Source organism: Lichenostomus cassidix, unplaced genomic scaffold, assembly GCF_008360975.1.
Source record: "Lichenostomus cassidix isolate B80296 unplaced genomic scaffold, HeHo_3.0 HiC_scaffold_43, whole genome shotgun sequence".
Lineage (NCBI taxonomy): Eukaryota > Metazoa > Chordata > Aves > Passeriformes > Meliphagidae > Lichenostomus > Lichenostomus cassidix.
Window position 1 is genome coordinate 4,462,475 of NW_028147635.1, and position 26,462 is coordinate 4,488,936.

The 26,462-nt window shown below is 54.4% G+C and overlaps 1 protein-coding gene, 1 long non-coding RNA gene and 2 pseudogenes across 2 annotated transcripts in view; 1 reads left to right on the forward strand and 3 right to left on the reverse strand.

The window, feature by feature from the left end:
- The window catches only part of LOC146421257 (uncharacterized), a 20,757-nt pseudogene extending 19,518 nt beyond the window's left edge, over positions 1-1,239 (reverse strand).
- Positions 1-26,462, reverse strand: part of LOC146421252 (uncharacterized) — a 194,659-nt gene that overhangs the window by 131,381 nt on the left and 36,816 nt on the right. The window lies entirely within an intron of this gene.
- LOC146421258 (maestro heat-like repeat-containing protein family member 6) lies at positions 12,706-15,591 on the forward strand. The gene is made up of 9 exons (XM_085047696.1): positions 12,706-12,851; positions 13,096-13,283; positions 13,373-13,510; positions 13,761-13,875; positions 14,031-14,168; positions 14,377-14,553; positions 14,682-14,837; positions 15,024-15,092; positions 15,478-15,591. The coding sequence occupies exons 1-9, from the start codon at positions 12,711-12,713 to the stop codon at positions 15,589-15,591; spliced, it is 1,236 nt and encodes a 411-aa protein (XP_084903822.1). The 5' UTR covers positions 12,706-12,710.
- LOC146421259 (uncharacterized) overlaps positions 22,499-26,462 on the reverse strand; it is a 29,963-nt pseudogene continuing 25,999 nt past the window's right edge.

A 26,462-nucleotide genomic window follows, 5' to 3' on the forward strand; every position in this document is an offset into this window, starting at 1 on the left:
TATAACCTGGCTCATGCCAGGACCTGCTGAGCATCTGGAAGAGTCTTAGCTTCAAGCTGTCACTTGTCACCACTCGCTTGGTGCTCACCTGGCTCTGCTGCCCAGGGAAATTCCAGCTTCTCTTTATCCTGTGTTTTTATCCTTTTGGCTGAATTTCTGTTGTTCTCCCCATGCTGTCCCTTCCTGCTGCCCAGCCACAGCCGATGGGGGGTCACTGTCACCCCTCTGCACCTTCCAGCACTGCCTTCCCCACCTGCTGGTGGCCTGTCCTTGACAGGGCTCTGCTTGTATGTCCTGTGTACGACGAGGAGGAAGATGCCTTTCCACAGGGCTGTCTTTCCCTGATGGTGCTTCACTTGGCTCCCCGAGCAGCAGCTTTTCCCTGCTCTCCCCGGGGTGGAAGCCCAGCCTGGAGCTCCCCCAGCATAAGCTCGTTGTGATTTGTCCTTTGCTGCTTTGGATCATTCTGAACCCAGCTGTGTTTTGAGACGCTGGGCTGCGCTTTGCTGCTTGTGACCCCCACGTCCCTCAGCCGAGCCACACAGCCACGTCCCGTGGGTGCTATGTGGCTGTTCTGCTCCCCAGGGCACAGTCTGGGGCTTGTCCCTCTGTGTCCCTGCTCAGGGGGCTCCAGGCTCCTCCATGTAACCCCTCCAAGGGCTCTGGTGCAAGCGGAGGCTTTGAGCTGAGACAGGACGTGGTGGCTGCGTGAGGTTCTAGTTTCTAAGTATATGCAATAAAGAATAACCTGCCCCCCAAGCTGTCCGTTACCAGCAGTAGTGCTCTCTGCTCTTTCTGTTGATGTTTACTAATGTAAACCCAGTATTTGTTACTGTAAGAGGATTTTTTTTTTTTGTGCGGTGCTCCCCGGGTTTGTAGGGCTGCGGCACATGGGGAGCAGGGCTGAGAACCGGCTGGAAACAGCGGCTGCAAACGGGGGGAACTACGACGTTCCTCCTCACTCACCCCAGAACTGAGCTCGGGGTGGTTTGGACTGCCCTGGCAGCCATAACTGTGTCCCTGCTTGGGGAACTCCACGCGTGGCTGCTCCGCACTGGCTTTCGCTCCCGGACTTGTCTCAACCTGCGGGGAAGCAGTGGCTGCGAGCCCAAAGCTCCGACCTGTGGCCGCTCCGCGGGGACAGCGGGGACACGGTGGCCGGAGCCAGGAGGCCCCACGTGGGTCGGAGGCGTCACAGTAGGCGGCCGGCCGGGCGCAGGAAGAGCCGGAAGGGCGCATGGAGGCGGGCGCAGCCGAGCTTTAAAAGTCCCCGCTGGGACGAGCTCATTTCCGCGTCACCCCGGCGGCATCCTCATGGCCCCCACGGTGCTGCTCGCTGTCCTGGTGCTGGTGGCCCTGGCGGCCTCTGGGCTCGGCATGGCCTCGGGGCGGCCCCCGGCTGTGACTACCCTGCCCACCGCTGGTGCAGCTCGCCAGACATCGCCGCCGCCTGCTAGGTCAGAGCCGCTGCTTCTGCCGGGGCTGCGGACAGGGACAGGGTCACCTGGCACGCGGCGACGTGTCCCACCTGCTCGGCCGTGGGGACAGTGGGACAGGGGGACGGGGTTGGGGCATTGCCTGGCCACGGCACCTGGAGTGAGTGCCAGCTGCAATCATCGCTGTGGCATGGGCTGTCACAACCGCAGGGATGCTCAGCGCCTGCGGTACCACACGGGCACCACCTCTAAGAAATCCCCTGCATTTCTGCTGTACTCAGAGGTTGCCACTGAGAGATGTGAGAGGCAAAGGGATTCCCTGTGGCTCAGGGCAAGGTGAGGGGCTGGATTGGCTTGTTCCCAACTGCCCTGGGTTTGCACCTTTGGCTGCCATCAGAGCACAATCACACTCCCCTGTCACCCTGGGAAGAAAGCAGACTCTGCCGAGAGTAGAGGGATCACATAATGTCTCACCCTATCCAAAGGCCTCTCAGCAAGGTCCCAGCATCCCCTTCTGCCAAGGACACTCACGGTTGCACTTGTGGCATCCCTGCACTTGTGGCATCTCTGCACTCCCCTGTGGGACATTCAGGGAACTCCGAGAGGCTCTGGCACAGATTTTCACCCAGGAGGGAAGCTCAGAGCTTGGAAGGACACAGCAAGGAAATCCCCATGTGTACTCATGATGGCATCTCAGGGAGGGAGGCTCAGCTCCTTCCCCTTTCCCATGGACTGCTTTGCCCACAGCCCCACAGGTCACAGGGAAGTTTGGTTTGGACACCCCGTTCCCATGGACATACCTGCCTGGGAGAAATCCCAAGGGCAGTGCCCGCCTCAGCTGCTGTAAACCCCAGAGCCTCCCTGAGAGCACCAGATAACAGTGACAGAATCAGAGGAGTGCAGAAACAAGGGAAGGTGTTGTGGTGCTGTGCCTGAGAGGGCAGGGCAGGGACAGCCTGGCACTCAGGACAGTGTTCCCTGTTCCCAGCTGTGCACGGCACCTCCCACACACCAACAGTGCCCTCCTGCCCACAGCATTGCTCTGTTCAGCTCCCTCACCTTCCCTCATCATCTCCCTGTGCTTGCACATTTTCCTCCTGAGAGGAGCCTTGTCCCTGTCAGTGCTCACAGAGCCCATCCCACCCTCTGTGCACTCGCCCGGCCCTACAGAAACCTGCCTGTCTGCAGGGCCCTGCCTGGGGGAGGCTCTGTGTGCAGGTGGGCAAGGGCAGCTCGCAAGAGCCCTGCTGGGCCCTGCAAAGGTGCTGCTGCTGCTGTCCATGGGCTGAGCAGTGGCTGAAGGCCCGTCAGGAGGCTCCCAGCAGACACACTGAATACCCAAAGGTACACATCAGGAGTTATTGTTCTTTGTGTCTGCAACCCTCAGCCCCGGGAGCATCACCCCCCCCGGGACACCCCACAGGTGAGTGGGCAGGGGGAGCTCAGCCCAAATATCTTGGGCTATGCCTGAGCTTCTTTTTGGGAGGGGGGATTTCGGACTTTGTAGGACTCCAGCACCGAACCCTAAATGTTTCCGTTTGTTGCCCAGAGGGTGTTGGTTTTAGAGAGTAGGGGGGAAGGAGGCAGATGTTTGGATCATGCATGACTCCACATGTGAGTTGCAATTCCACGTGGGAGGAAACTGGGGTGTCTCCTAGAGGCAAATTTTTTGGGTGGGCCTGGTGGCAACTGCTGGGCAAAATATGATGGGATGGGATGGGATGCAATGGGATGGGATGCAATGGGATGCAATGGGATGAGATGAGGCCTGGGAAGGGTTGGATGTGGTTTGGAGTGTGGGATGAAGTCTGGGGGAGTGGGATGGGGCTGGGATGGGGCCTGGGATGAGACAGCCAAAGGTTGGGGGTGATGAAGCCAGGGGGACCCCACTCCTTAGGGGCTTGCGGGGTATCCGGCAGCTGTGAGGGAGTTTTGGGGTACCCCTGATCCTTCGGGGGTGGTACTGGCAGCGGGGGGACACATGGCTCCGGCACCTCTTGACCCCACCTGCACCCCCCCTCGCCCCCAACGCCCCCCGGGAGCAGAATTTGGGGAGGGGGGAGGTGGGGGGCGCCCAGGCCGGGCCCCTTCTTGCTGTCCTGGCAACTGGGGGCTGAGTGCGGGGGGAGCCCCGCGGGCATTGCCCGGCCCTGCCAGGGCACGGCTGATGCTGCCTTCCCTCCCTGCGCACTGCTCCGGACTGGTGCTGCCAGTGCCGCGCGGGGCGGGGCCGCTTTGGGGACCCCCCAGGGCAGAGCGCTTTGGGCTGCTTGGGGGCTCTGGGGACCTGCAAAACCGGCACGGGGCATAGGAAGAGCGTGTGGGGGCAGCTGGGGCCCTACTGGTGGCGCTGGGAGTCCCCCCGGCCGCGGGGTGAGCGGGGGGCACGGTAAGAAGGGGGGCGGGGGCTGGGAGCCCAAAGGGAGTGAAATGGGGATTGGGACCCCCAAGACTGGGATGGAGGGCATTGGAACCCCCAAATCCAATCATGGGTGAGCGGGGTTGGGGATTGAGAGGACAATGGAGAAGGGGCAGAAGGGCAAGGGAAAAGAGGGGGCTGGGACCCCCAAAGAGAGCGGGAGGGGGATGGGGCACCCAAATGGAGTCGGGAGGGTTCTGTGGATTGGGAGAAGGATGGGAACGAGTAGGAGAGGGGAGGGAAGGGTGGGGTTGGGATGGAAGCAGGGCAGTTCCATGGGGGTCCAGCCCTGTCCCCCAGCACTCGATCCCCGGAGCAATTCCCTGGGGCTCTGGGGGAGGTGGATCTGCACTGGGGGTCCCTAAGCCCCCTGTCAATCCCTGGAGCTGATCGGGGGGCTCCCCCCACCCAGCAGCTTGTGCTGCAGCAGCCATGGGGCAGAGGAGAGTGGGGAAGGGGGTTTTGGAGTGGGAGCAGAGGAGGAGTGGGAGGAAGAGGAGGGAGAGAGGAGGAGGAGCAAGAAAAGGAGGAGCAGGAGAACTATGAGTTTTCACCACCCACTGTGTCTGCAGCACCCCTGGCTCTGGGATCACGGCTCCCCCTGCATTCCACAGGTGACCAGGGAGGGGGAGCTCACCCAAAATCTATTCGGGCGTCTTTGGGAGGGGTTTGCTTTTTAGAGATGTTTTTGGAACTTGCAGATACTGGAATACCAGACATCTTTGCATGTCTCTGGCGGGGATGCTGTGGGCCAGAGGGGATGTTTCATCTTGCAGGACTCCAAAGCTGAGCCATAATTGCACATTGGGGCAATATTGGGGAGGGTCCATGTGGGAATTTCCTGGTATCAGCAGGACAGGACATCAGTTTTGGGGATCCTTGAGAGAGCTGGGAGGGTGGAACACAGGACTCCCGGAGTGGAGAGAGCAGAGAGGGGCAATACCGGAGCTGTGGGACCCCTGGCAGCCCGGAGGGGTGGGGGAGGCTGGAGATGAGGCAGGGCTGGGACACTGTGACACTGAAAGGGGCGATGGGGAAAGGGGGAAGCCCCAAGTGCCTGGAGTGGGGGGAGCCTGAAGAGGGGGACCCTGGAAGCTCTGGGAGCCAAAGCACAATCAGGGAAGAAGGGATCCCTGGGAGCACTGAAACCCCACAGCATTCCTAAGCTGGACCCAGGAGAAGGGGGATCCCCAGGACCCACGGGCACCCCAGCAGCTTTGAAAAGGCGGAACCCCAGAACCCCAAAGACAGGAGACTGGAAAGGGGGAACTCCTGGGAGGCTTTTTCTGGACTCACTCTTGATTTTTGGAGGATTTTATAGACACAAAACACCCGTTGACTTCTAGAGATGGACTTGGGCAGAAGAAACCCCCAACCCAAGGCACTCACACTTTTTTTTTTTACCCAAACCAGGATTTCCGATTCCCAAAATTTGTCTGGATGGAGGAGAAGGCTGTGAGGAACAGGAAGATGCCCCAGGACCCCCAGGCAGGTGAGGAGGAAGTCACTGCACCTTTCCTCCTCTCTTCTCCTCCATCTCCCAGCCCAGCATCGCCCACGGCTGCAGGACAACGCTGCTGCTGACTCTGTCCTGATAGGGATGGATTGGGGGATCTCCCTCCCCCTTCCCTCTGGCATGGACGCAAATCCCAAATTGTCTCCTTGTCCTTCCTCCCCCAAACAGTGAGCTGAGGACAGAGACCAGGGAGGACAAGTCTCTATGGCAGATCCTCGTAGAAGAGGCCATTTTTAGCAGCTCCATGTCACAAGAATCCAACCGGGAGGAAAAACCCTAGGGATGCTGCACAAAGAGGGGCTGCAAACCCAGCCCAGCGTGCTCTGACGAGGAAAGACACACCCTGTGCCAGGAAGAGTTTCAGAGCTTCAGGCAGAGTTTGGAGCTGGAGTTCCATGAGCATCTTCATGATGGGGAGAAGCCCTCTGAGTGTGGGGAATGTGGGAAGAGCTTCAGCCACAGCTCTAACCTGCGCTGTCACAAGAGGATCCACACTGGGGAGAGGCCCTACCAGTGTCCTGAGTGCAGGAAGAGGTTTCAGATCATCTCTTCCAGCACCAGCAGATTCACACAAAGGAGAGGCCTTTTCGGTGCCCTGACTGCGAGAAGAGCTTCAAGCTCAACTCCTACCTCATTACCCACCAGCGCATCCACACTGGGGAGAGGCCCTACGAGTTTCCTGAGTCTGGGAAGAGCTTTCTGATCAACTTAGAACTCCTCATCCATGAGCGTATTCACACAGAGGAGGAGCCCTTCCGCTGCCCTGAGTGCAGGAAGGGCTTCAAGCTCAACTCCACCCTCATCACCCACCGGCACATTCACACTGGAGAGAGACCTTATGAGTGTGGGGAATGTAGGATGACCTTCAGCCACAGGTCTAACCTGATCCATCACCAGAGGATCCACACCTGGGAGAAGCCCTACGAGTGTCCTGAGGAAGGAGGAGCTTCACCAGGAGCTCTCACTTGTTCCAACACTAGCGTAGCCACCGGTAAGGTGATTTAGGGTGAGCTATAAATTATTAATTTAGGAGAACTAGAAGCTGGATAATAATAAAAATAATTTTTGAACTGATTTAGATGGCCAGAGATTGGATAAATGATTTACTAAGATTTGCATGGTGAAGACAATTTATTATTCGCTTAATGATTTTGTGCCTACCTTGTATCAGAGAGGATAGAGAGAAGAGAGCCAAATAATTGAGAAAAACTACTGAGTGTGACTGAACATCCTTCCCTCAGACCCCAGAACTGGTACAAGTTGGTTCTCAGGCTTGGACTTGGACCAAGAACCAAGGGAGCATGCGCAAGGGAACAGGGTGAACAGTTCATCATGAGGAAGACTACCGATTTCACCCTCATTAATCATTTGGGACCCTCAGCCTCAATTAATCTGTGACACTGCTCTTGCGTGAGCATATTTAAATGAACTTTGAACTCATTATAATATGAAGTGGGGATAGGTAATGAATTTGTATAGGGGATTTGTGTAACTTTATGCATATGTAACCTATAACCTAATATAAACCAAGTGAAGTGCTGCTGACGGGTGTGCATGCCTTTGGAGGGGCTAACCTCCATGCACCCCAGCTGGAATAAATGCATACCCACTTCATAACTATCTGAGTTGTGGAGTCAATTCTGCACCTCAAAGGGAAGCCCTGCGAGTGCCTGGAGTGCAGGAAGAGCTTCATGCACTGCTTCAACTTCATCCCCCGACTGGATGACACACGTTGGGAAGAGCCCTTGTGACCCTCACTCCCAGTGACCCACACTAGGAAGACACCTGGCTGGTGGCTTCCATGTCCTCCTGATTCCTGTAGCCACCTGGACAAACACAGGGGCAGGAACATCCATCAGGACTCAGATCAACATCGGAAATTCATTGGGAAGAGCTGATTTATTAATGTTACATCCCTTAAAAAATGTCACATGCTGTGTCCAATTGTTTCTTCCAGTGGCATCAAGCAACACTGGATGATCCTGGATGTATTTTCTAACTGAAATAATTTCCTTCTTCATCCTGTTAAAACAACCAAAATTGGGGTAAAATGAAAGAAATGAAACAAAAAGATCTAAAGCTGCACCATTTTCCTGGGATTTGTGGGTGACTTTGGGGTTCAGGGGGATATTCAGGAGGATTTGGATGTTCTGGGGCTGCCCAGTCTGGAGGATAGGGCCATGATCTCATAGTTGTGCCAGCAGAACGTGTCCACCTGAGCCCATCTGTTCTCCAGGAATTCCGCTTATGTGTCCCAGTCCCTGGCCTGGGTCTCCCCATTTGGGGTGTGGCCCCCAAAGTGCCCAAATTGCTGCTGAAGTGCCCATGCTGCTCCCAGCTGTGGATGTTCCTGTCCACCAACATCTCCTGGTCAGTGTCATGGCGGGCTGGGAGGGGGTTTAGGGGCTCCTGAGGGGATTGGGAGAGGCTTTTGTGGCTCTTCGGGGCTCTTGTGGTACTGTGAGGGGGATTGGCAGAGTCCTTGAGGGAGTTTTGGGGTCCTGGCCAGGCTATGTGGTTTGGAGTGAATTTGGGTGGGTCTTGGGGAAGATGGAAAGGGTTTTGGTAGCTCTTAGGGCCATTTATATTGCAGGGAGTGGTTTGGGGGGATCCTAGGAGGAGCTGTGGGGTGGTTTGAGAGGTCTGGGAGTGGCTAGGGGACTGGGAGGGGGTTTGAGGCAGTTGTGATCCTCCCAGACCCTGAAAGCTGCCACCACACACTACTCCACAAGATGCTGCCAAGGTTCAGGGGCTCCATGTTAGGGTTCATCCTCCTGGCACTGTGGGAGAAGGTGAGGGGGAATCCCCAGGGGTCATGTGTGTTCCCCAGAGGGTGTGTGACCCCCCATCCCATCCCTTTTCCCTCCCCACAGGCCTCCTGACCCAGCTCCTGCTTCCCTGGGAGGGAATTTGGGGAGGGGGCAAAGGGGGTGCACAGCCCCTTCCGGGGGATGACTTTGAGCCAGTGCCCTTTGTTTAGCACCAACCTGGGCTTGGGGCTGCAGGAGGAACAGAGCTGATCTGTCTGCTCTGTCTGCTGGGGCCACCTGTGCCTGCAGGGAACTCCTTTTTTCTTTAAGCATTTTCTTTGGGTTTTAGGATGTAAATATAGAATGTGTTCTAATACACAGACTCCCAGGATCTTTCTTTCAGTGCCCAGTGTCTGCAGGGCAGAAGGGAAGAGGGGAAAAAATGGTGCTTGTGCTCAGCAGGTTTCCCAGGCATGCAATGTGTAAGGGAAAGTGGTCAGAAGCCCCTTGGCCTTTGGTGGTCCTGCTGTGGAGACCCTGATGGGACAAAGCAGTGGGAAGACACAAGGGGGATGTGTGAGGGGTGGGTGGCAGAAGGCTACAAGGGGACAGGATGTCCCTGCAGAACTGGGGTGCTGGGAAGCCCTGAAGAATTGGGTGTCAAGAGGCCCTAAGCAGCCCCCAGGCAGCTGCCTTGTTCCTGACAGCCCAGCCAGCTGCTCTGGTGTTTCCCGGAGGTACCTGCCATGCCTGTGGCAGAAGGCCTCGAGGCTGAGCCTCAGTGGGAGGGAGGGTGGAGACACTGCTGAGGTGCCCAGACTGGGCTGGCTGGGGACAAGGAGGGCAAGGGGGCCCTGCCAGGGCACGGCCACTGGGTGCTGCCAGCAAGGGGCAGTGGGCAGAGGCAGGGCTGGCGGCCAGCCTGGGCCTCTGCAGCTGCCCAGGCCACAGTGCTGCGGCCGAGGCCCCCCTGACACAGAGCTCTGGTACCTCAGAGCCAGTGTCTGCTGAGGAGATGGTCTGCTTCACAGGCACAGGCTTTGCTGCTAGAGGATCCTGCTTTGCTCTTGCTGGAGGCCATTCCCTACCAGCACTGCATGGCCCTGCATTTTTCCTGCATCTAGTCTTGTGGACCTGTGGCAACAAGTCTGTCCCGTGTCCATCTGACAGCAGAAAAGGGCAGGACACATCTGCTTCCAGTGCTTCCCTGGGCTGCTCCTTCAGGGTGCTGGCACCATCATCAGAGACACACAACAGCTTTTCCTCCCACAGTTATTCCTACCCCCTGCACTTCCCCAGGTGACTCCCTTGACATTCCCTGGGGAACCTCCCTGTGTGTGGCTGTCCCTTGCTGTGCTCAGCAGGCACCCAGTTGTGTTTGGACAGGAGCTGCCACAGCCAGACACGCAGCAAGTGGAGCACTCAATACTAGAGGCTGGGCAAAGTCTTTTTTTCCCCGAGTGCAAGAAACAGTTGGGAAAGCCCAAGGAAACTTCACAATGTCTCTGTGGAATCTCTCTGTCCTGTGAACCTCAGCAGCTGATGGTGTTCTTGTGCTACTGCTAATCCCTTCCATGAAAAAGAATCATTCCAGGAAGGCTCAACATCACCTGACAGATACCAAGCATTGCCAACAGTTGCTGCAGGTGCTCCTGCCAACAGCCACCTGCAGGAAGGAGCACAGACACCAGTGCATGTTGGCTTTGTCTGCCCTCTGGCAGAGAAGCCCCCCGGGAGCACAGGCCTCTGGGGCAGCAGACGGGCACCAGCACTGCCAGGGCTCAGGGGTTGACAGGTCTGCTTCGGCAGGGACTCTGCCACACCTGCTGACTGCAGTGCTCCCCAGGCCCCAGGGGTCAGAGCAGCATGGGTGCCCTGGCCCACATGTTCCTTGTGTGTGTCACACCCCTGTGTTTAGGATGGCCAGCAGCCGGGACTTGTCCCAAGGAGGCTGTGACAGCTTCTGTGCAAGGCCCTGTGTCCTTCCCGTTGTGGGGGTTCCTTCTGCTGCCCTGAGCCCACAGAGCAGGGCAGCATTTTCTTCTTGCCTGAGCCATTCCTAAGGTTCCTGTTTGGCTGCCTTAGATGCTTGGGGCAACAGATTCCTTCCAACCTGGGCCACTTTGGGTGGGCTGGGGGCAGCCCCAGGGCAGGCAGCAGTGTGTGCAAGGGCCCTTTGTGACACGGTGCAGCATGATCACCGTGGGATGGAACCGGGACAGGGTGTCCAAGGGCCCTTTGTGACACGTCATGACATAGGTGCTGGCAACGACACAGCCATGCCACTGTGCTTGGAGCACGCGATGGGACAGGACGGGACAGAGTGGTGTCGTGAGGAGCCCCCACACAGCACACTTGTTCCTTTCTGACCCAGAGCTTTTCTGAGGCATTTCTCCTGCAGGTGACCTCGTGGCCAGACCACAGGACTTGGTGACCAGTGGCCTTCCCGAGGCTTCTCTTCTGCAGGTGCCCTCGAGGGCAGACTGTGGGATTTGGTGCCCGGAGCTCTTCCGAGGCATCTCCCATCCCCGCAGCCAGTGCCCTCAAGGCCAGACCGTGGAACTTGCTGACCACAATCCTTGACGAGGAGTCTCCTGTCCTTTTGGCACGAGCCCTCAAGACCAGAGTGCAGGACTTGCTCTCCTGTAGCCTTCCCAAGACTTTTCCCTTGCAGGTGCCTTCAAGGCATGACTGCAGGACTTGCTGACCCCGAGCTTTCTTGAGGCATTCCTCCTGCAAGTAGCCTTAAATCCAGTCAGTGACATGGAGCAGAGACCCCCAAGTGTGCCCAAGCTGGCCTGGGTGAAGCAGGAGGAAGAAGGCCCTGGAGGTGCCCCAGCACAATAGCTTGGAGAGGTGGAGCAGTTGTCGCTGATGCAGGAGGGTGAGTGGCAGAGTTGGGCCACAGAGCTGGTGCCTGCAGCCAGCCTGGCCCCATCCCATCCCATCCCATCCCATCCCATCCCATCCCATCCCATCCCGGATAGTTGCCAGGATATAACACACATACTCACAGAGGTAATGGTGTTATTCCATTTATTTCTTCTAAGGCAAGCATTATTATAGACAAAAGGTACTGTCTGCGTGACAGACTGGCACATATGATTGGTTACTTGGCACTGTTCATGCGTCCATCCTAGCCTACTGGTTGGCTACAAGTTTCTAGGCACGATTTCACTTGAATCAGCTAAAGTTCTGCCTGCATAAGCTGAAATACTGACTGTGTGATTTTTTTTAATCTTGCTCTGTTTCCCCTATGTTGGTTAAAATTCTGGCTCTCTTTTCCTTTCTATCTCCTGGGAAGGACATCTCAGAGTTAGGAACAATAGCTGGTTTATGCACGCTGCACCGCATCCTGCACGTACACCTCGCCAATATGGCCTCGTTCTGCTAACCATTCTCCAACAATCCCATTTCATCTCATCCCATCCCATCCCATCCCATCCCATCCCATCCCATCCCATCCCATCCCATCCCATCTGCTGGGGACATGTCCACGGGCAAGACGGAAGAGGGCCCAGGGCTGCCACCCCCCACAGCCGTGCTCCATCCCCTGGGCATCCCGGGGCTGTCCCTGCCTGGGCAGTGCAGGGCTGGCCTGTGCTCTCCGGCCTCTCCTGCAGCCCCTCAGCTCTGGCTGCACTCACTCTTTGCCAGATGCAGGCATGGACCAGACACAAGAGCAGGAGCTTGCCCGTGTCCTCTTCTGCAGAACAGCGCAGGTAGCTGCAGCCATCCCCACCTGGGCTGGGCCTGCTGTCCCTGCTCAGCCAAGCACTGCACTTGGAGCACTCCATGGAACTTCCCTCTCTTCCTGCCCTTCATTCTCCTGCCCATAACTTGCAAATTCATCAAGTGCATTTGGCAGGAAGAGACCAGTGACATGGGCACTGGGTCCATGGCAAACTCTGCTGACCCCAGTGCTGCCATGCTGGGTTTGCTTGTGAAGAAGGGTGTCTCCATTCCAGAGCAAGTAAGCAGCCTCTGGCCAGGGCTGGAGCCCCCCAGGAATTCCTTGGCCTCCCAAGCCACGCCCACTGGTCCCTTGAAGCCTTTGAGGGCATCCCAGTGTGGTGGGAAGGGAAGCACTTCTCTGGGGAAGCTGGGGACATTACTCCCTCTGGCAGCTTTCCAACTCTCCCCGGGCCTTCTCCAGGTGCCAGCCACGGTGAGGTACATCCACCAGTGGCTTGTGTCCAATGAGTCTGGGGAGCACAATCTGGACAGGACCCTTCTGGAACTGACCAAAGCACACCCTGCTGATGTGGTGATAACTCTCCTGCTCGTGGCCCCATTGTGTGATAGGCACGGGACCCACCTGCCCAGAGAGCGCAGAGATCCCCAGCCCATCACCCTGTGGAGCCTGTCCCAGGTGTCTGACAAACGGAGAGTTCCAGGGCCCTCTGGCTCCATTTCCCAGCCCTGGCATGTCAGCCCCCAAGCCTGCTGCCATGCTCCCTCCCTGCCCCTCAGGGGCCTGTCCCCACAGGGGTGGGCTGCCTGGGTCCTGCCAGTGAGTGGCAGTGGGCAGAGGCAGGGTTGGTGGTGAAGACTCATTTGACACAGAGCTTTGATTCCACAGAGCTGCTATGACCATGTGGAGGATGATCATGTCCTTGAGCAGGACTGCAGAGCCAGTGCTGCGGACACTTGTCGATGTGCTGGGGAGCTGGCCAGAGCACAGCACGTGCACCTCTGATGGGGACAACATGCCTGTCTTTGCCCTGGCTGTGAGTTCCTGGAATTGGCCTTTGCTCGTCCCCAGGCTGCCTCTCCAGCAGCTCTCCATCCTCCTTCCCCCACTTCATCTCCCTGCCTCAGGCACTGGGCTAAAACCTGGGCTAAGGGCAGTTCAGGGGCACCAGGCCCGGTGCTCCCCCTGCGTCTCCCCTGGCCTCTCCCTCCCACGCTCAGGCCCTGCCCCATGGACACCTCGGCACTGAGCGCTGTCTCAGGGTGGTTTGTCCTTTGCAGGCAACTGTGGTGATCTGGATGATTCTCCAGGTGCCCTGCTGCCCACATGCAGTGACTGTGTATTTCCTCTGCCTCTTTGTGCATCTGCTCTTCCAAGTGCTCTTCAGCACATCGGATATGCCAGAGGAGGTCGATACCTTCTGGAAGGAATGCCAGCAGCAATATGGCCTTGCCACCAACCCCAACAGGTGCTCCATGCCAGTCCTCCTGTCCCTCCCATGTTCCCAGGGCAGGAACCAGTGCTGCCAGCATGACCTGGGCTTTGCTCTGCACACAGGTTTGCAGTGCAGACCTTGAAGGCCCTGCTCTGCCTTCTCCAGTGTGAGCATGTGGTGGTAGCAATGGAATGTAAGTGTGGCTGGGACACACTGCTCTGTGTTGACACCCAGCACTATGCCGTGGATGTGCTGGCCAGGTGAAAACCCCTTCTCCCCACTGCCCCTGGCATTCCTGCCCTGTGCCTGGTGTGCCCCTCACAGCCCCCTGGTCATGGGCCAGAGGGCCTTGTCAGTGAGAGATGGCCAAGCAGACTGGAAAAGGCCCAGGAGCAGCCGCCTCCCATGTCTGCTCGCAGGGTGGTAGGGAAAGGCCAGACCTGTGTGAGTCAGGCCTGGCAGAGGTTTACCCTCCATCCTCAGGGTCTTGGTTCCTTTTCCCACCTCCAGCAAGATGTGCTGTGCATCCACACGCTTGTGTTCCGGTATTGCACTGCACCTCCTCAGGCTGCTCAGCAGGGAGGAGTCACCCTGGGATCTTCCCGCCCTGGTGTTCCTTGTGGAGGTGAGCCTGAAGGCCAGTGCTGCCTCATTCAGCTGCCTCCCAGCTCCCTACCCTCTTGGCTGCCTGGGACTGAGCCATGGCCTCTGCTGCTGCCTGGGCCCAGCCCTGTATGGCTCCTGCCAGCTGGCACCCCGTCACTGCCTTGTACCTTTCAGATCCTGGAGTGCCTGGACTTGGGTGAATGCAGTGACAGCATCCTGGAGATCATGGCAAAGAACCTGCAGGGTGATTGCAGGGAGAGGCGTCGCCAGGTTCTCAGGGCCCTACTCCAGCTCACTTACGATCCCTCGATGGTGAGAAGGGGACAGTGGCACAAGCCATGCTGGCAGCATGGGGCTGGGGAACGCAGCCGCTTGGGCTTGGCTGGGCTTTGGGAGCTGAGGCAGCTGCTCCCAGCTCTCCTGCCTCCTGCTTCAGCTGCTCGAGTGCTTCGGGACAGGCCTTTGGCCTCTGGGCCCTACGGCAGCAGGCTGGGGTTTCACAGACTTGTGTTCTGCATAGACCAGAAGAATGTGGAGCCTGACTGAAAACCTCATGAAGCTCCTGTGGGACACAGATGGAGACATGGTTGCAATGACACTCACTGTACTCAGCCTTACAGTCTTGGACAAGGACAGGCTGATATCAAGCCCCACTGCCTTGCAGCTGGCTGAGGCGCTCCGGCCACTCTTTGACAGTGTAAGGCTCTGTGCCCCCACGGGCACTGGGTACTGCCCGGACACTTTGTGCCCTGTGGATTTTCAGGCCTGTGCCCAGGTGTGCCTGGAGCTTCCAATGTTGAATTCTTTTTCCTTCCTTTCGTACAGGAACATAGCCATGTGCAGCTTCTCTCCATGATCCTCTTTCAAGAAATCATGAATTATTTAGTGGAAGAGGGAAAAAAGCCTTTCAAGTTACCTGTGCATCAGAGCCTGCTGCCACTCTTCTTCCACTGCCACGATGAGAACCAGGAAGTGGCAGACGTAAGGACTGAGGGGCTGCTGGTGTCCTGCGAAGGGGCTCAGCTGCCTCCTGCCCTGGTGCCTCGCAGGCTGCAGCCTCCTGGCCTGGGCACACAGACAATGGTCCTGTGCCCTGGGCTGTGGTGCCATCTCTGTGTCTCTGCTGCTCTCCACGTCTCTTGGTCAACATTGCTTCGTGCAACTGAGCTCCTGAACAGGAACGATCTGAAGAAGCTGGTGAAGAAGAAGGAGCTGTGGCAGTTCTGCGAGTGCCTGGTAAGAAGAGCCTGGAAGCCCCAAAGGATGGCCTGGAAGCCTCAGCCTGGAGAACGCCCCTGATCACGGTGCTCAGTGCGTGGGGCTGGCAGCTGTGCCCCTGCCCACTGCTGCACCCGGGGCCATGTGGGCTCCTCTCCAGGCTGCTCTGGCCCTGAGCCAGGTGCCGATGGAGCTCCAGCCCAGCTGGGCTGTGGAGAGGGGCGGCACAGAGGCTCCCCGGGCAGCACCCGGCCCTCTGCCCCCTCCAAAGCCCAGTGCCAGCGGCTGCTGGCCGCACCTCTGGGCTGTGCGAGCAGGGGAGGGCAGGGCTGGCTGCAGGGAGAGCCCGGCCAAGGGGCAGAGCCCACGCCAAACATTCCCTCCTGGCGCCCTCTCTCTCCAGTTGGCAGAGGACTTGAGCCAAAGGGTCAAGCACCTGCACCAGGCCGTGCCGTACCTGGACAGTCCACAGGAGCCCCTGCGAGAGGCAGCCATCAGGTTCATCGGTGAGCCATGAGCGCGGGCTCCCTCCCCGCCGCGCCGCAGCTCGGCCCCAGCCCCGCCTGCTGCCCCGCCAGCGCCATCCGGCCCGGGGCTGTGGAGCCCCGCCTGCCCTCGGGGCTGCTGCCGCCCTCCTCTCGCAGCCTGCCCTTCTTCGGGCGGCAGGATTTGGCTGGGGCTCGGGCTGAGCCCTGCCGGTGCAGGAGGCCATGCGGCCACAGGGCTGGCGGCGCCGCTGTGGGGGAGCTGTGCCGCTGGGGCTGTGACAGGCTCTGTGTTGCCAGGGATGGCCGGGCGACGCTTGAGGGGGCAGTCAGGACAGTTCCGGTTCGTCTGCCTAGGTGAGTGAGGGCAGCGAGGCGTCAGCAGGGCTTTTTAGGGGGAGATGCAATCGCTGGGCAGGCAGCTGCAATCCCTGCCCCGGCTGCGGAGGGCTGTGCTCCCTGTGTGGACGAGGGGCGTCCTGGGCAGAGCACAGGGAGATTTCAGGGGCACGTGGGGGATTGGTGGCCAGCACCTTCCAGCTGATCCCCTTGGTCCCTGCTCCCTTCTGGCCATGGCAAGACCTGGCTGGGATTGCCCGGGCAGGAGGGTCTCCTTGGGTCCCTGCAGATCCAGGCTCTGACCGTGGCTCTCTTCCTCTCTCTTTCAGCCCTTGAACACATGACAAATGACATCAGCCCTGCTATTTCAAACCTGGCTCTGCAGACACTATACATCAAGAGAGCACTAGAGGGATCTCCCTTCTCCATCTTCTTGAAGCTGTGCGATCCACTCCACACTTTGTGGAGAGCTGATCTGTCTGCTCCGTCTTCTGGGGCCACCTGAGCCTGCGGGGAACTGGTTTTTAAGCATTTCCTTTGTTTTTTAAGTATGTAAATATAGAATGTGTTCTAATACACAGACTCCCAGGATCTTCCTTTCGGTGCCCAGTGTCTGCAGGGCAGAGGGGAAGAGGGGGAAAAAGGGTGCTTGTGCTCAGCAGGTTGCCCGGGTGTGCAGTGTGGAAGGGAAAGTAGCCAGAAGCCCCTTGGCCTTTGGTGGTCCTGCTGAACCCTTAAGCTTCTGACAGAGCGAGTGGGCAGAGGCTGGAGCTGCAGAGATCCCTGCGAGACTGTGCCTGGAGATGGCCACAAGCCTTCTGCCAGCCAGGAAGCACCATCTGTGTCGTGCCTGTGTGCTGCCAGCTGGATTGCCGAGGGCTCCAAGGTGCCTCTTGCTGCAGCTCCTCTGGAGCTCCAGCGGGGCTGTGCCGCTGCCGGGCAGGATGGCCGGGCTGGGGCAGACCCTGAGGGGACAGGGCAGTGGGAGCCTTTGAAGGGATGAGGTGCTGTGGAGACCCTGATGGGACAAGGCAGTGGGAAGGCAGGAGGGGGATGTGTGAGGGGTTGGGGACAGGAGGCCCATGCAGGGCTGGGGTGCTGGGAAGCCCTGAGGAACTGGGGGTCAGAGGCCAGAAGCAGCCCCCGGGCAGCCACTTTGCTCCTGCCACCTGGCTGCTCTGGTGCTTCCTCAAGGCATCTCCCTCAGCAGATGGCTGGAGGGACCCCCAAAATCAGGTATGTATCCCTGGTCCTGGCCTTTCAGAGCTGTGGGCCCAGGAGTTGTGGGGCTGGGCGTGTGCCCTCCCTGTCCTCGAGACTGGGCCCCAGCCCCTCAGCCTTAGGCCGTGCGCTCCACTGCCTGGCTATTGAACCTTTGTCCTGTTGGTGGGGGGAGGCTGAGCTCTGTGGCTTTAGGCAAGAGTGAGCAAGAAGAGCAGCAGCTTTGAGCCCCAGAGGGGCCATGAGCAACGCCCTCTGGGCCAAGGGCATTCCTGGCATTCCTGAGGCATGGATACAAGAGAGTGCAGTGGGCACCTTCAGGGTGCCGTGGCTGGCTTTGCGCTGGGTGACCTCCCTGAAAGCAGGGCTGGGGCTTGTGCAGCTCATTGGAGTCTGTTTGGAGTGCTGTTATGGAGGGAGATTTCAAAGTGCATCTCATGAATTTTACTTTTAATCAAATGAGTATTTTTTTACCTTTCAGTTCAATGAAGCGGTGATAGAAGCATTCCCCAAGTGATCTTGATGCTGAATGTCTCCTTAGGAGGTCTGGGCATGTAGAATGAGTCTCTTGTGGGCTGACCCTGTTTGGACAACCTGCTCCTCATCCCCAAACTCACCATGTCTGACATTGCCCACCCAGGACTGACATCCCAATATATATTTAAAAAATAATGTAATTTATGCTTTATTATTAGTATTCAATTAATATTTCAATGTATTAATTATATATATGTCTTACTGAAAGGAATGAGAAGGGAGTGTCTTTATAAACAAACTGGGCCTGCTGATAGATAAAGCCAGATACTGAGAGAGAGAAGAATGGGAAAGAATTCCATAGGAATTCCTCTGGTTGACTTACCCAAGACTGTGTTAAATCCCTGGATTTAACTAAAAGAACAGAGACACAAGGAAAAGAAGAAGGCAGGGGGAATGTATCTTAGAAGGGGATGTGTATTAGGCAATTAGGGAAGTCTGTACCTCTCGAGTACCTCAGCCAACGGGGAGAGACAGAGGGAAATGCGATTGGGAAATTAGGATAAAAAGAGGCTGCGTCCTCTAGCAATTTGAGAGGCCACGTGGGAAATGCCCATGACCTCTCCCTTTATTAATGAATAAAGTTACAAGACTCCTCTGTCTCCTTTTTGGACATAAACCTTTGGTGTTTGTGGATTAATTTTCCTGACACTTCCAAGACCTGACCACCCTTTCCTGGCCAACCTGGACGTCCTCTGGCACAGCTTGAGGCCCTTTCCTCTTGTCCTGTCACTTCATGTCTGGGAGCAGAGCCTGACCCCCACCTGGCTACAACCTCCTGTCAGGGAGTACAGCAGGGTTTTTCCTTTCTTAGACTCTCTCCTCCTCTTTGCTTTCCAAAAGCAAACAAGAATCACTGAAGGATGACAAAGAAATGCCAAATCAGGATTTGGGACTGGATGATCATCCATTTCTTCTGTCTGCAGGGACAACCAAGTGTCTCCCTCCTCCCTTGCCCAATATCCAACAGCAGAGGGTCCATGGGCCAACATTCCTCTCTTTGGGAACACCAGGAGGGAAATTTGATGGCAACACCAGGAGGGAAATTTGATGGCTTATGCAATCCTGAGAGAAGGCAGGAATTCTCATCTCCTTCTTTACTATACCAAAGGAGACTCAGGCAGTGGGAAAAGGATTTGTTGTTGGTGGAGATGCCCTGCAGGGCTCCAGCCCAGAGCAGAGACTCCAGGGACATCAGGTGTGTCCCACCTGCAGGTTGGCACTTTAAAGCAGTGTAAGGACTTGGGAAATCTGAGTAAAAATAGATTACCTAGAACCACACTTGATCTGTGTTCTACCACTCACTGGACTTTCATGTAGATTCATGGGAAGCTTGTGAAAACAGGAGTAAATGTGATTTTACTACTTCTGTGCTGTAATGCAGTCTTGAAAAGGAGCGATGCTTTTATGCACAGACATGTACACACACGTCTAAAGCACGTGAATCCTCTGATACTTCCACATTTATTCTGAAGCTTTGTATCCAATTGCTGATTTATTCTAGATGTTGCTCATTTTAATTCAATGTTTGCAAAATAAAGCAAATCAGAGGAAACAAAAAAATTTAGCAGTTTAAAATGCAACAACCACTGATAAAACTGCAGAAGAAAGATTTTTATAGTATAGCATTTTTGTTATTGAATGTTTTGTCAGTCGACATATTACTCCTAAGTCTTAACGCCTTTTGAAACACACCTATTTATAATAATTTCTTTTTGTTATGCATTTTGAACCCCATGTACAACAGACTAATGCAATCAGAACAAACTTTCTACCCCAAACAGACTAAAAAAATAGTTTCTTTATCCCAAAGACACCAAACCCCGAGTGTTTGGCGTCCCATCTCACACGATCGGTCCCGGTATCTCCCCAGGGGATTTCTGCTCTGGGGCAGCCGAGTGGCGATGTTCATACACCCGAGCACAGCCATTCGGGCCGGTGTCCGAAGGCATTCGGAACTGCACAGACTTTCTTTAGCAAAACAGTCTGTCTTTATTCTCTCTGTCTTTATTCTCTCTGTCTTTATTCTCTCTCTCTCCCTTTCACAGCCGAGCAGGGCTGGCGGGAGCCGCGCTCCCCTCAGCGCCTCTGAGCAATGGCGGCAGCAATGGCGGCGCCGCTCCCTCAGCGCCGCCCCGGCCCCGGCGGGCGGGGAGCCCTCGGCAGCGCCCTGGGGGCAGCAGGACCGAGCCCCGGCCCCGGGCTGTGTCCCGGTGGCGCCGCAGAGCCCAGGGCACACACGGGCAGGGCACTCGGCGCCATCGCCCCCAGCCCCGCAGCCCCTTTGGAACCTGGCCCGGGGCTCGCCCTGCCTCCTCCAAGGCCCTGCTGGGCTCCAGATGTTGCTCAGGGCTCTGTGGGGATCTTGTGCTCGGCCCGAGCGGGCTTTGTTTGCACCCCGGGGTACTGAGGATCACTTGTGAATTTTCACTGCATGGGCAGTTTTTGAAATGATCAGCCCAGTGCTTCCTTTGTGCTGTGCCTAACGGTGCTGTTCTATTCTGCTTTTAGAGCCTGCCTGGGAAGAGCCTGCTGAAAGATCTGACATCCTTGCCCCAAGTGTGAGAAAGGTCCTCTCACTATTTAAATTTTGAAAGAATTTATTTGCTCATTTATTTAGTACAAACAACGATAGGAGGCTTAGAATGGCTGTCTACCTTTACACCAAGCAAAGCTAACCGCACACTGCTGCTCACACAACCTGCACCCAAACAGCCCCGAGAGCCGTGCAGCCACTCTTCATTCCCCACAAACCCCGTCCTATCACAGCCCTTAAGGCTGCCCCCAAGGTCCGAGGTGATTGGCTGGAGGTTGTGTCAGTCCGTTCCATTGGCTTGTCACTTGCTTCGAGTTGTCTGGGGTCTTGCCATAGGCTCACTCTTCACCCCATGATCTTCTTGCATTTATCCCTTTATGCAAAAATCCCACTCAAACACCTGCTTCGATTACATTTCCAGTATTCTAGAACATTCTAATCCTCCCTATCAATGAAATATACTATGAACCTAAACTGTAACAATCATTAACTTACAACAGATACAATGTCAACTGCCCAAAAATACAACCATGTGCAACAAACTAATTATCCTTCAACAAATGGACAATATCAACAACAACCATTAGAACCACGCTTTGATCATAACCCCTCCCAGCAATTAATTATCACCTGTGACAGCCAACTTCAACAGACTGTTTTTAACAAACAGCATTTCCACACTTGTGGCATCTCTGCACTTCCCCGTGGGACATTCAGGGAACTCCAAGAGGCTCTGGCACAGATTTTCACCCAGGAGGGAAGCTCAGAGCTTGGAAGGACACAGCAAGGAAATCCCCATGTGTACTCATGATGGCATCTCAGGGAGGGAGGCTCAGCTCCTTCCCCTTTCCCATGGACTGCTTTGCCCACAGCCCCACAGGTCACAGGGAAGTTTGGTTTGGACACCCCGTTCCCATGGACATACCTACCTGGGAGAAATCCCAAGGGCAGTGCCCGCCTCAGCTGCTGTAAACCCCAGAGCCTCCCTGAGAGCACCAGATAACAGTGACAGAATCAGAGGAGTGCAGAAACAAGGGAAGGTGTTGTGGTGCTGTGCCTGAGAGGGCAGGGCAGGGACAGCCTGGCACTCAGGACAGTGTTCCCTGTTCCCAGCTGTGCACGGCACCTCCCACACACCAACAGTGCCCTCCTGCCCACAGCATTGCTCTGTTCAGCTCCCTCACCTTCCCTCATCATCTCCCTGTGCTTGCACATTTTCCTCCTGAGAGGAGCCTTGTCCCTGTCAATGCTCACAGAGCCCATCCCACCCTCTGTGCACTTGCCCGGCCCTACAGAAACCTGCCTGTCTGCAGGGCCCTGCCTGGGGGAGGCTCTGTGTGCAGGTGGGCAAGGGCAGCTCGCAAGAGCCCTGCTGGGCCCTGCAAAGGTGCTGCTGCTGCTGTCCATGGGCTGAGCAGTGGCTGAAGGCCCGTCAGGAGGCTCCCAGCAGACACACTGAGCACCCAAAGGTACACATCAGGACTTGCAGTAAATGCTCAAACATTACTCCTTTTCTACTTCTCTCATTCCCCAACCTCCCCATCCTACTCTGAGTAGGAAATTGAAGCAGTCTCAGGAAAGCTCCTTATCTTCACAGTAATCCCTGGCTCACCTTCTTTGGGAATTGTCCTCCAGAGCTGTCCCCAGGCTGACCTGGAGCTGGCAGCAGCCGTGACCCACAGAGCACCTCTCAGCAGCAGCACCTGCCCTGCTCAGGGTCACTCCTTCCTGCCACAGCTTCTGGAAGAACTTTCTCCAGCAGAAATTCCAGGCCTTTGAGGCTCAGGGTGTTTCTCCTGCAGCGCCTTCTAAGTCTTCTCTTCCTATGCTGGGTCTCTTGCACCACAGAACTCTGCCAGCTGCAGCTTTACAAACGTCAGGTCAGGTCTGGATGTTCCTGAAAAATTTGCTCAAGGAACTTGGTGGCTGCATCCAATCCATTCTTCTTGTCTTCCCCCTTTGCATGGAGCCAGTGGATGTGCTGGCCCCTGGCCAGGGCCTGGCAGAGAAGGTGGAACCTGGGTCCTGCTGCAGGAGCTGGGGGAGCTTCAGGACTCGCTCTGGCCGCTGGGGCAGCCACAACACAAGCCGTTCCCAGCCAGGAGCCGAGGGCTCCATGTGGCTCTGCAGGACCTTGTCCCTGGGGCTCGTCTGTGTGATGAATTACATGAAGTATAGTTCATGAATCGTTGAAGAGAGCAGGGGGCTTTTTAACTTGGGATGGTTCTCCCTGAGGAAGTTCTTTTTTGGTTTGTTGGGATAGTTCTCTTTGCATGAAGCTAAGAGCACATTTAGCCTTTTCATAACTGTTATGCCTGCAAGCATATATCAAGCAACAAGTTTGTACAGCCCCCTACAGGGAAGGCGAAGAGCTTTCGGCCCTGGCAATAAGGAGTCACCTAGCAACAGCACAACGCAGACTGCGCAGACCCGGACATCTCAACGGCCAATCACAAACAACCAAGAAATATAAACTGTATAAAAGCAGCTGTATGTATCCTTGGGGGTGCGGTGCCGTGGGTGCAGCAGGAGACTCACCCGGCTGCCCAGCGCTGTTTGGCTGATACCTGCTTGCTTTTTAATTAATAAATTTTTTAAATTAGATCCACGTCTCTGATTGGCTTTTTGAGACCTAATTTATAAGAGTCTGGATCAGCACGGGCAGCTGGGCTGCACTTGGCTTCGTTTGTGTCCCTGCTTCCCCTGGGACAGCACTGAAGGGACAGCAATGGAACCGGGGCAGTTTGGGGTGAGGTTCAGTGTCTGTGCCTGGCATAAATCCCAAATCCTTCCTGAAGGATCAGAGAGTGCTGGCAGAGCGGAGAGTGCAGCAGAGCACAGGATGCTCTGCTGAGCACGGGATGGACCCAGGGCTGATGGCAGACAAAGCCAGGATGGGAGTCCCAAAGAACAGGAGGAAGAACAGCAGGAGGACAAACTGGCAGGAGAGGAGGAGGAGGAGGGACAGAGTAGGATGAAGAGTGGGTGGCAAGGAGGGATGGAAAAGGGGGAGCGGGAGGAAGAGGAGAGATAAAGGGGGAGAAGCGGATGGAAGAGGAGGGATAGAGGAGGAGCAGCATGAGAAGCAGAAGGAATCCCCATGTGCATCCATCGCTCTTTGTGTCTGCAACCCTCAGCCCTGGGACCATCGCCCCTGCCGGGGCATCCCGCGGGTGAGCGGGCAAAGGGAGGTGCGCCAAATATTTTGGGCTGCGCGTGGGGTTAGTTTTGGGAGGTTGGGTGGATTTTTGGACCTTGTAGGACTCCAGCACTGAGCCCCAAATATCTCTGGTTGATCCAGGTGTCTTGCATAGGAGACAGAAGCTTTATGGGTTTCTGCAGTTTGCCAGGCTTTAGAGTAGCTAACTCCCCAAGACTCAGTGCTGTTCGCAAGGATCTTTGATATTTGGCCGATTAGTCTAAAAATACCATTTATTAGATACAGAAAATAACAAACATACAAACATAGAACAGATTGACACACATAGACACACAACGAATGCATAATTGCAGCACTATAATAGCTAAAATGCAATTATGGGGTAAATGCTTGCTTGAACTATAAAAGTAGCTCAAAAATGCAAGTTAAGAAATGCTTGCTTGAACTATAATGCAAGTTAAGAGAGGTACCTGTAAGTTAGCCAGAATAATACAATTTAGGAAACCAATGATTTTACCAAATCCAATTTTGGAGCTGGGATGTGTCGGAGAGGTCGCCGGGACATAACACACACTCTCACAGAGATAATGGTGTTATTCCATTTATTTCTTCTAAGACAGGCATTATTATAGAAAACAGGTACAGATTCACGCGACAAACTGGCACTTATGATTAGCTGTTTGGTCTATGCGCACATCTATCTTAGCTTTTTGATTTGCTGCGGTCTTAAGGCACGTTTCACTTGAATCAGCTAAAGTTTTGCCAGCATAAGCTGAATTACTGACTGTGTGATTCTTTCTCTATTTTGCTTATTTCCTCTACATGGGATACAATTCTAGTTCTCTTTTCCTCTCTATCTCTTGGGAAGAACATCTCAAAGTTATGTACGATAGCATCTTAGAGTTAGGAACAATAGCATCTTCAGAGTTTAGAACAATAGCTGGTTTGTGCATGCTGCATCTTCTTCTGCACACACACCTCGCCAATATGGCCTCGTTCTGCTAACCATTTTCCAACAATTCCCCCCTTTTTTTTTTTGCACAAGCCAGGTTTGATTGATTGTTCTCATTAACATCTGCTGCAAACATTGCACTATGCGTGGTAAAATTGTCAAAAATAGCAAAATTACAATTAAAATGAGTACAGCTGCTTGAAATAAATCTTTGAACCATCTAGTAATTCCCCAACCTTTCAGCCACCCAGCAAGTCCTAGGTCATCGGCCACTTGCAGTTGCTTTGAAAGGTGTTGCCGTTTGGCAAGTTGCCGGTGAATGGACTTCGAGTGATCAGAAAGATTTATGCAGCACATTCTATCAAATTCTTCACAGCCATGGCCTTGGGCTAATAAGAGAAAATCTATCGCAGCTCTATTTTGAAGGGTAGCATGTCTAACTGAGTCAACGTCAAGCAACAATTCTGAAATGGCTTGAGAAGTAGCATTAGTTTGTTTAGCTAACTAGCATCCTAATTTGTTTAGCTGAGCTAAGGCTTTAGCAGAAGCCACTCCTGGCGCTAAAATGGAAGCAGTTATGATGGCTCTAGGGGACCAGAATTTGACATTTGATTTACAGTCAGGGGAAAAAGCATGAGCCATTCGTTTTGTGCGACAATGTTGTTGGGTCTTATTTAGTATCATTGAAGTGTTGGCGGTCAGCAATGTCAATCTCCCTAGGGAACAAGGTCCACCTCGTAATTTGGAAGGAATGCCAGGCCATGCGCGGTCTCTGCAAATTAGGAACATTCTTGTTGGGAACGATATAGGATAGTTTGTGGACACAGATAATTTAGTAGAAGCATATTGGCACCACAAACTGGCGTTTCTGTATATTGTCAGGCTAGAGTTTATACTTCTCACTGTATCTTTTAGCTTGGCTTGCTTGCTTTTCCAGTTAAAGGTCACACAAGCATCTATTCGTACAGCTCTTAATAACTCTAATTTTTGAGACTCGTTTGGGGCTATAGGAAGAAAAGGAATCCATTTGTCCCAATTGCCTACTGTGCTACTAAGATTCTTTTGATTGCAAGTAGGAACATGAGAAGGACATGCCAATTGTCTAAAGGCACACCAATTAAACAGGTAGAAAAGGGATTGTATGGTGACGAAAGAGAGAGACAAATTGCGTTTTGCCCTGTCAAGTTGGCTAGAGTGACCCACAAATTTGGTTTGGGCTGCACTGGAATCTATGCTACAACAACAGAAATTAGGCAAGCTAAGGTTAGTGAATTCACATAATGACCTTAACAAGAACATCTAGAATCGTCAATACAGTAACAATAACTGTTCTAAAAAGTGAAATTACATTTTCCTATACATAAAATTTTAGCGTAAATATTGCATTGTCTAATTGCTTGAGGGGTTATACTCCCCCCTTTTTGTTTTTGGCAAGATGTGTTTCTTTCTATAAGAAGATGAAAATGACACAAAGGTGTAACAATACATGGAATGAAACAATAAGCTTAATTAAGAAAACACATCATCAATTGTTTAACTACTCTGCTATCACCCAGGGACTGCAATTGCTGGGGAACTTCATTCCACAGGCAGGGCTTGGAGAACCTTTCCCGGGCAAGGATTTCAAGTTTACCTGGAAGAGGGTCTAGCTTTTACAAGTCTAAATTAGCGAGTCAAGGTGACTCGATTACATTTTTGGTGCAGAAACACCTGGGTTTGGTGGCATACTTCTCAACCAGTTAGGACTAAGGCTTGGCCAGAGCCTAGGCCTTAACTGGGAGGGTTTCCCATGAACATTCTTCAAACAGGCTTCTATTAATAACAATTAGGAAAAATTTTTAAAATTATACAGTATTTGTAGACAACAACAGAAGATAATGTGAAACATTTCAAAGTAGATGGCATTATTATTTAACTTCAACTAAATAATCAATGGTACTATAAACAAATTATAAATAACTGAAATTTTGCACGTGCAACATCATTTGAAATTTTCACTCTTTTTTTTGTGCTGCTTATGGAAGATAAAACTGCAAAGATTGTTATGAATAGTCGGATAAACTAACAAATGTAGAATAATTGGATCTACAGAATTTTTGACGACAGCAAGGATTTTACAGATTGTGTGTTCACATGGTTAAATTTTTATCAGGAAGGTTTC

Bases quoted from the DNA above. Each gene is read 5' to 3' on its own strand.
- LOC146421258 (XM_085047696.1), top strand. From the start codon at position 12,711: ATGACCATGTGGAGGATGATCATGTCCTTGAGCAGGACTGCAGAGCCA. The intron at 13,511-13,760 runs GTGAAAACCCCT...TCCCACCTCCAG, and splicing joins GCCGTGGATGTGCTGGCCAG to CAAGATGTGCTGTGCATCCA. The intron at 15,093-15,477 runs GTAAGAAGAGCC...CTCTCTCTCCAG, and splicing joins GGCAGTTCTGCGAGTGCCTG to TTGGCAGAGGACTTGAGCCA.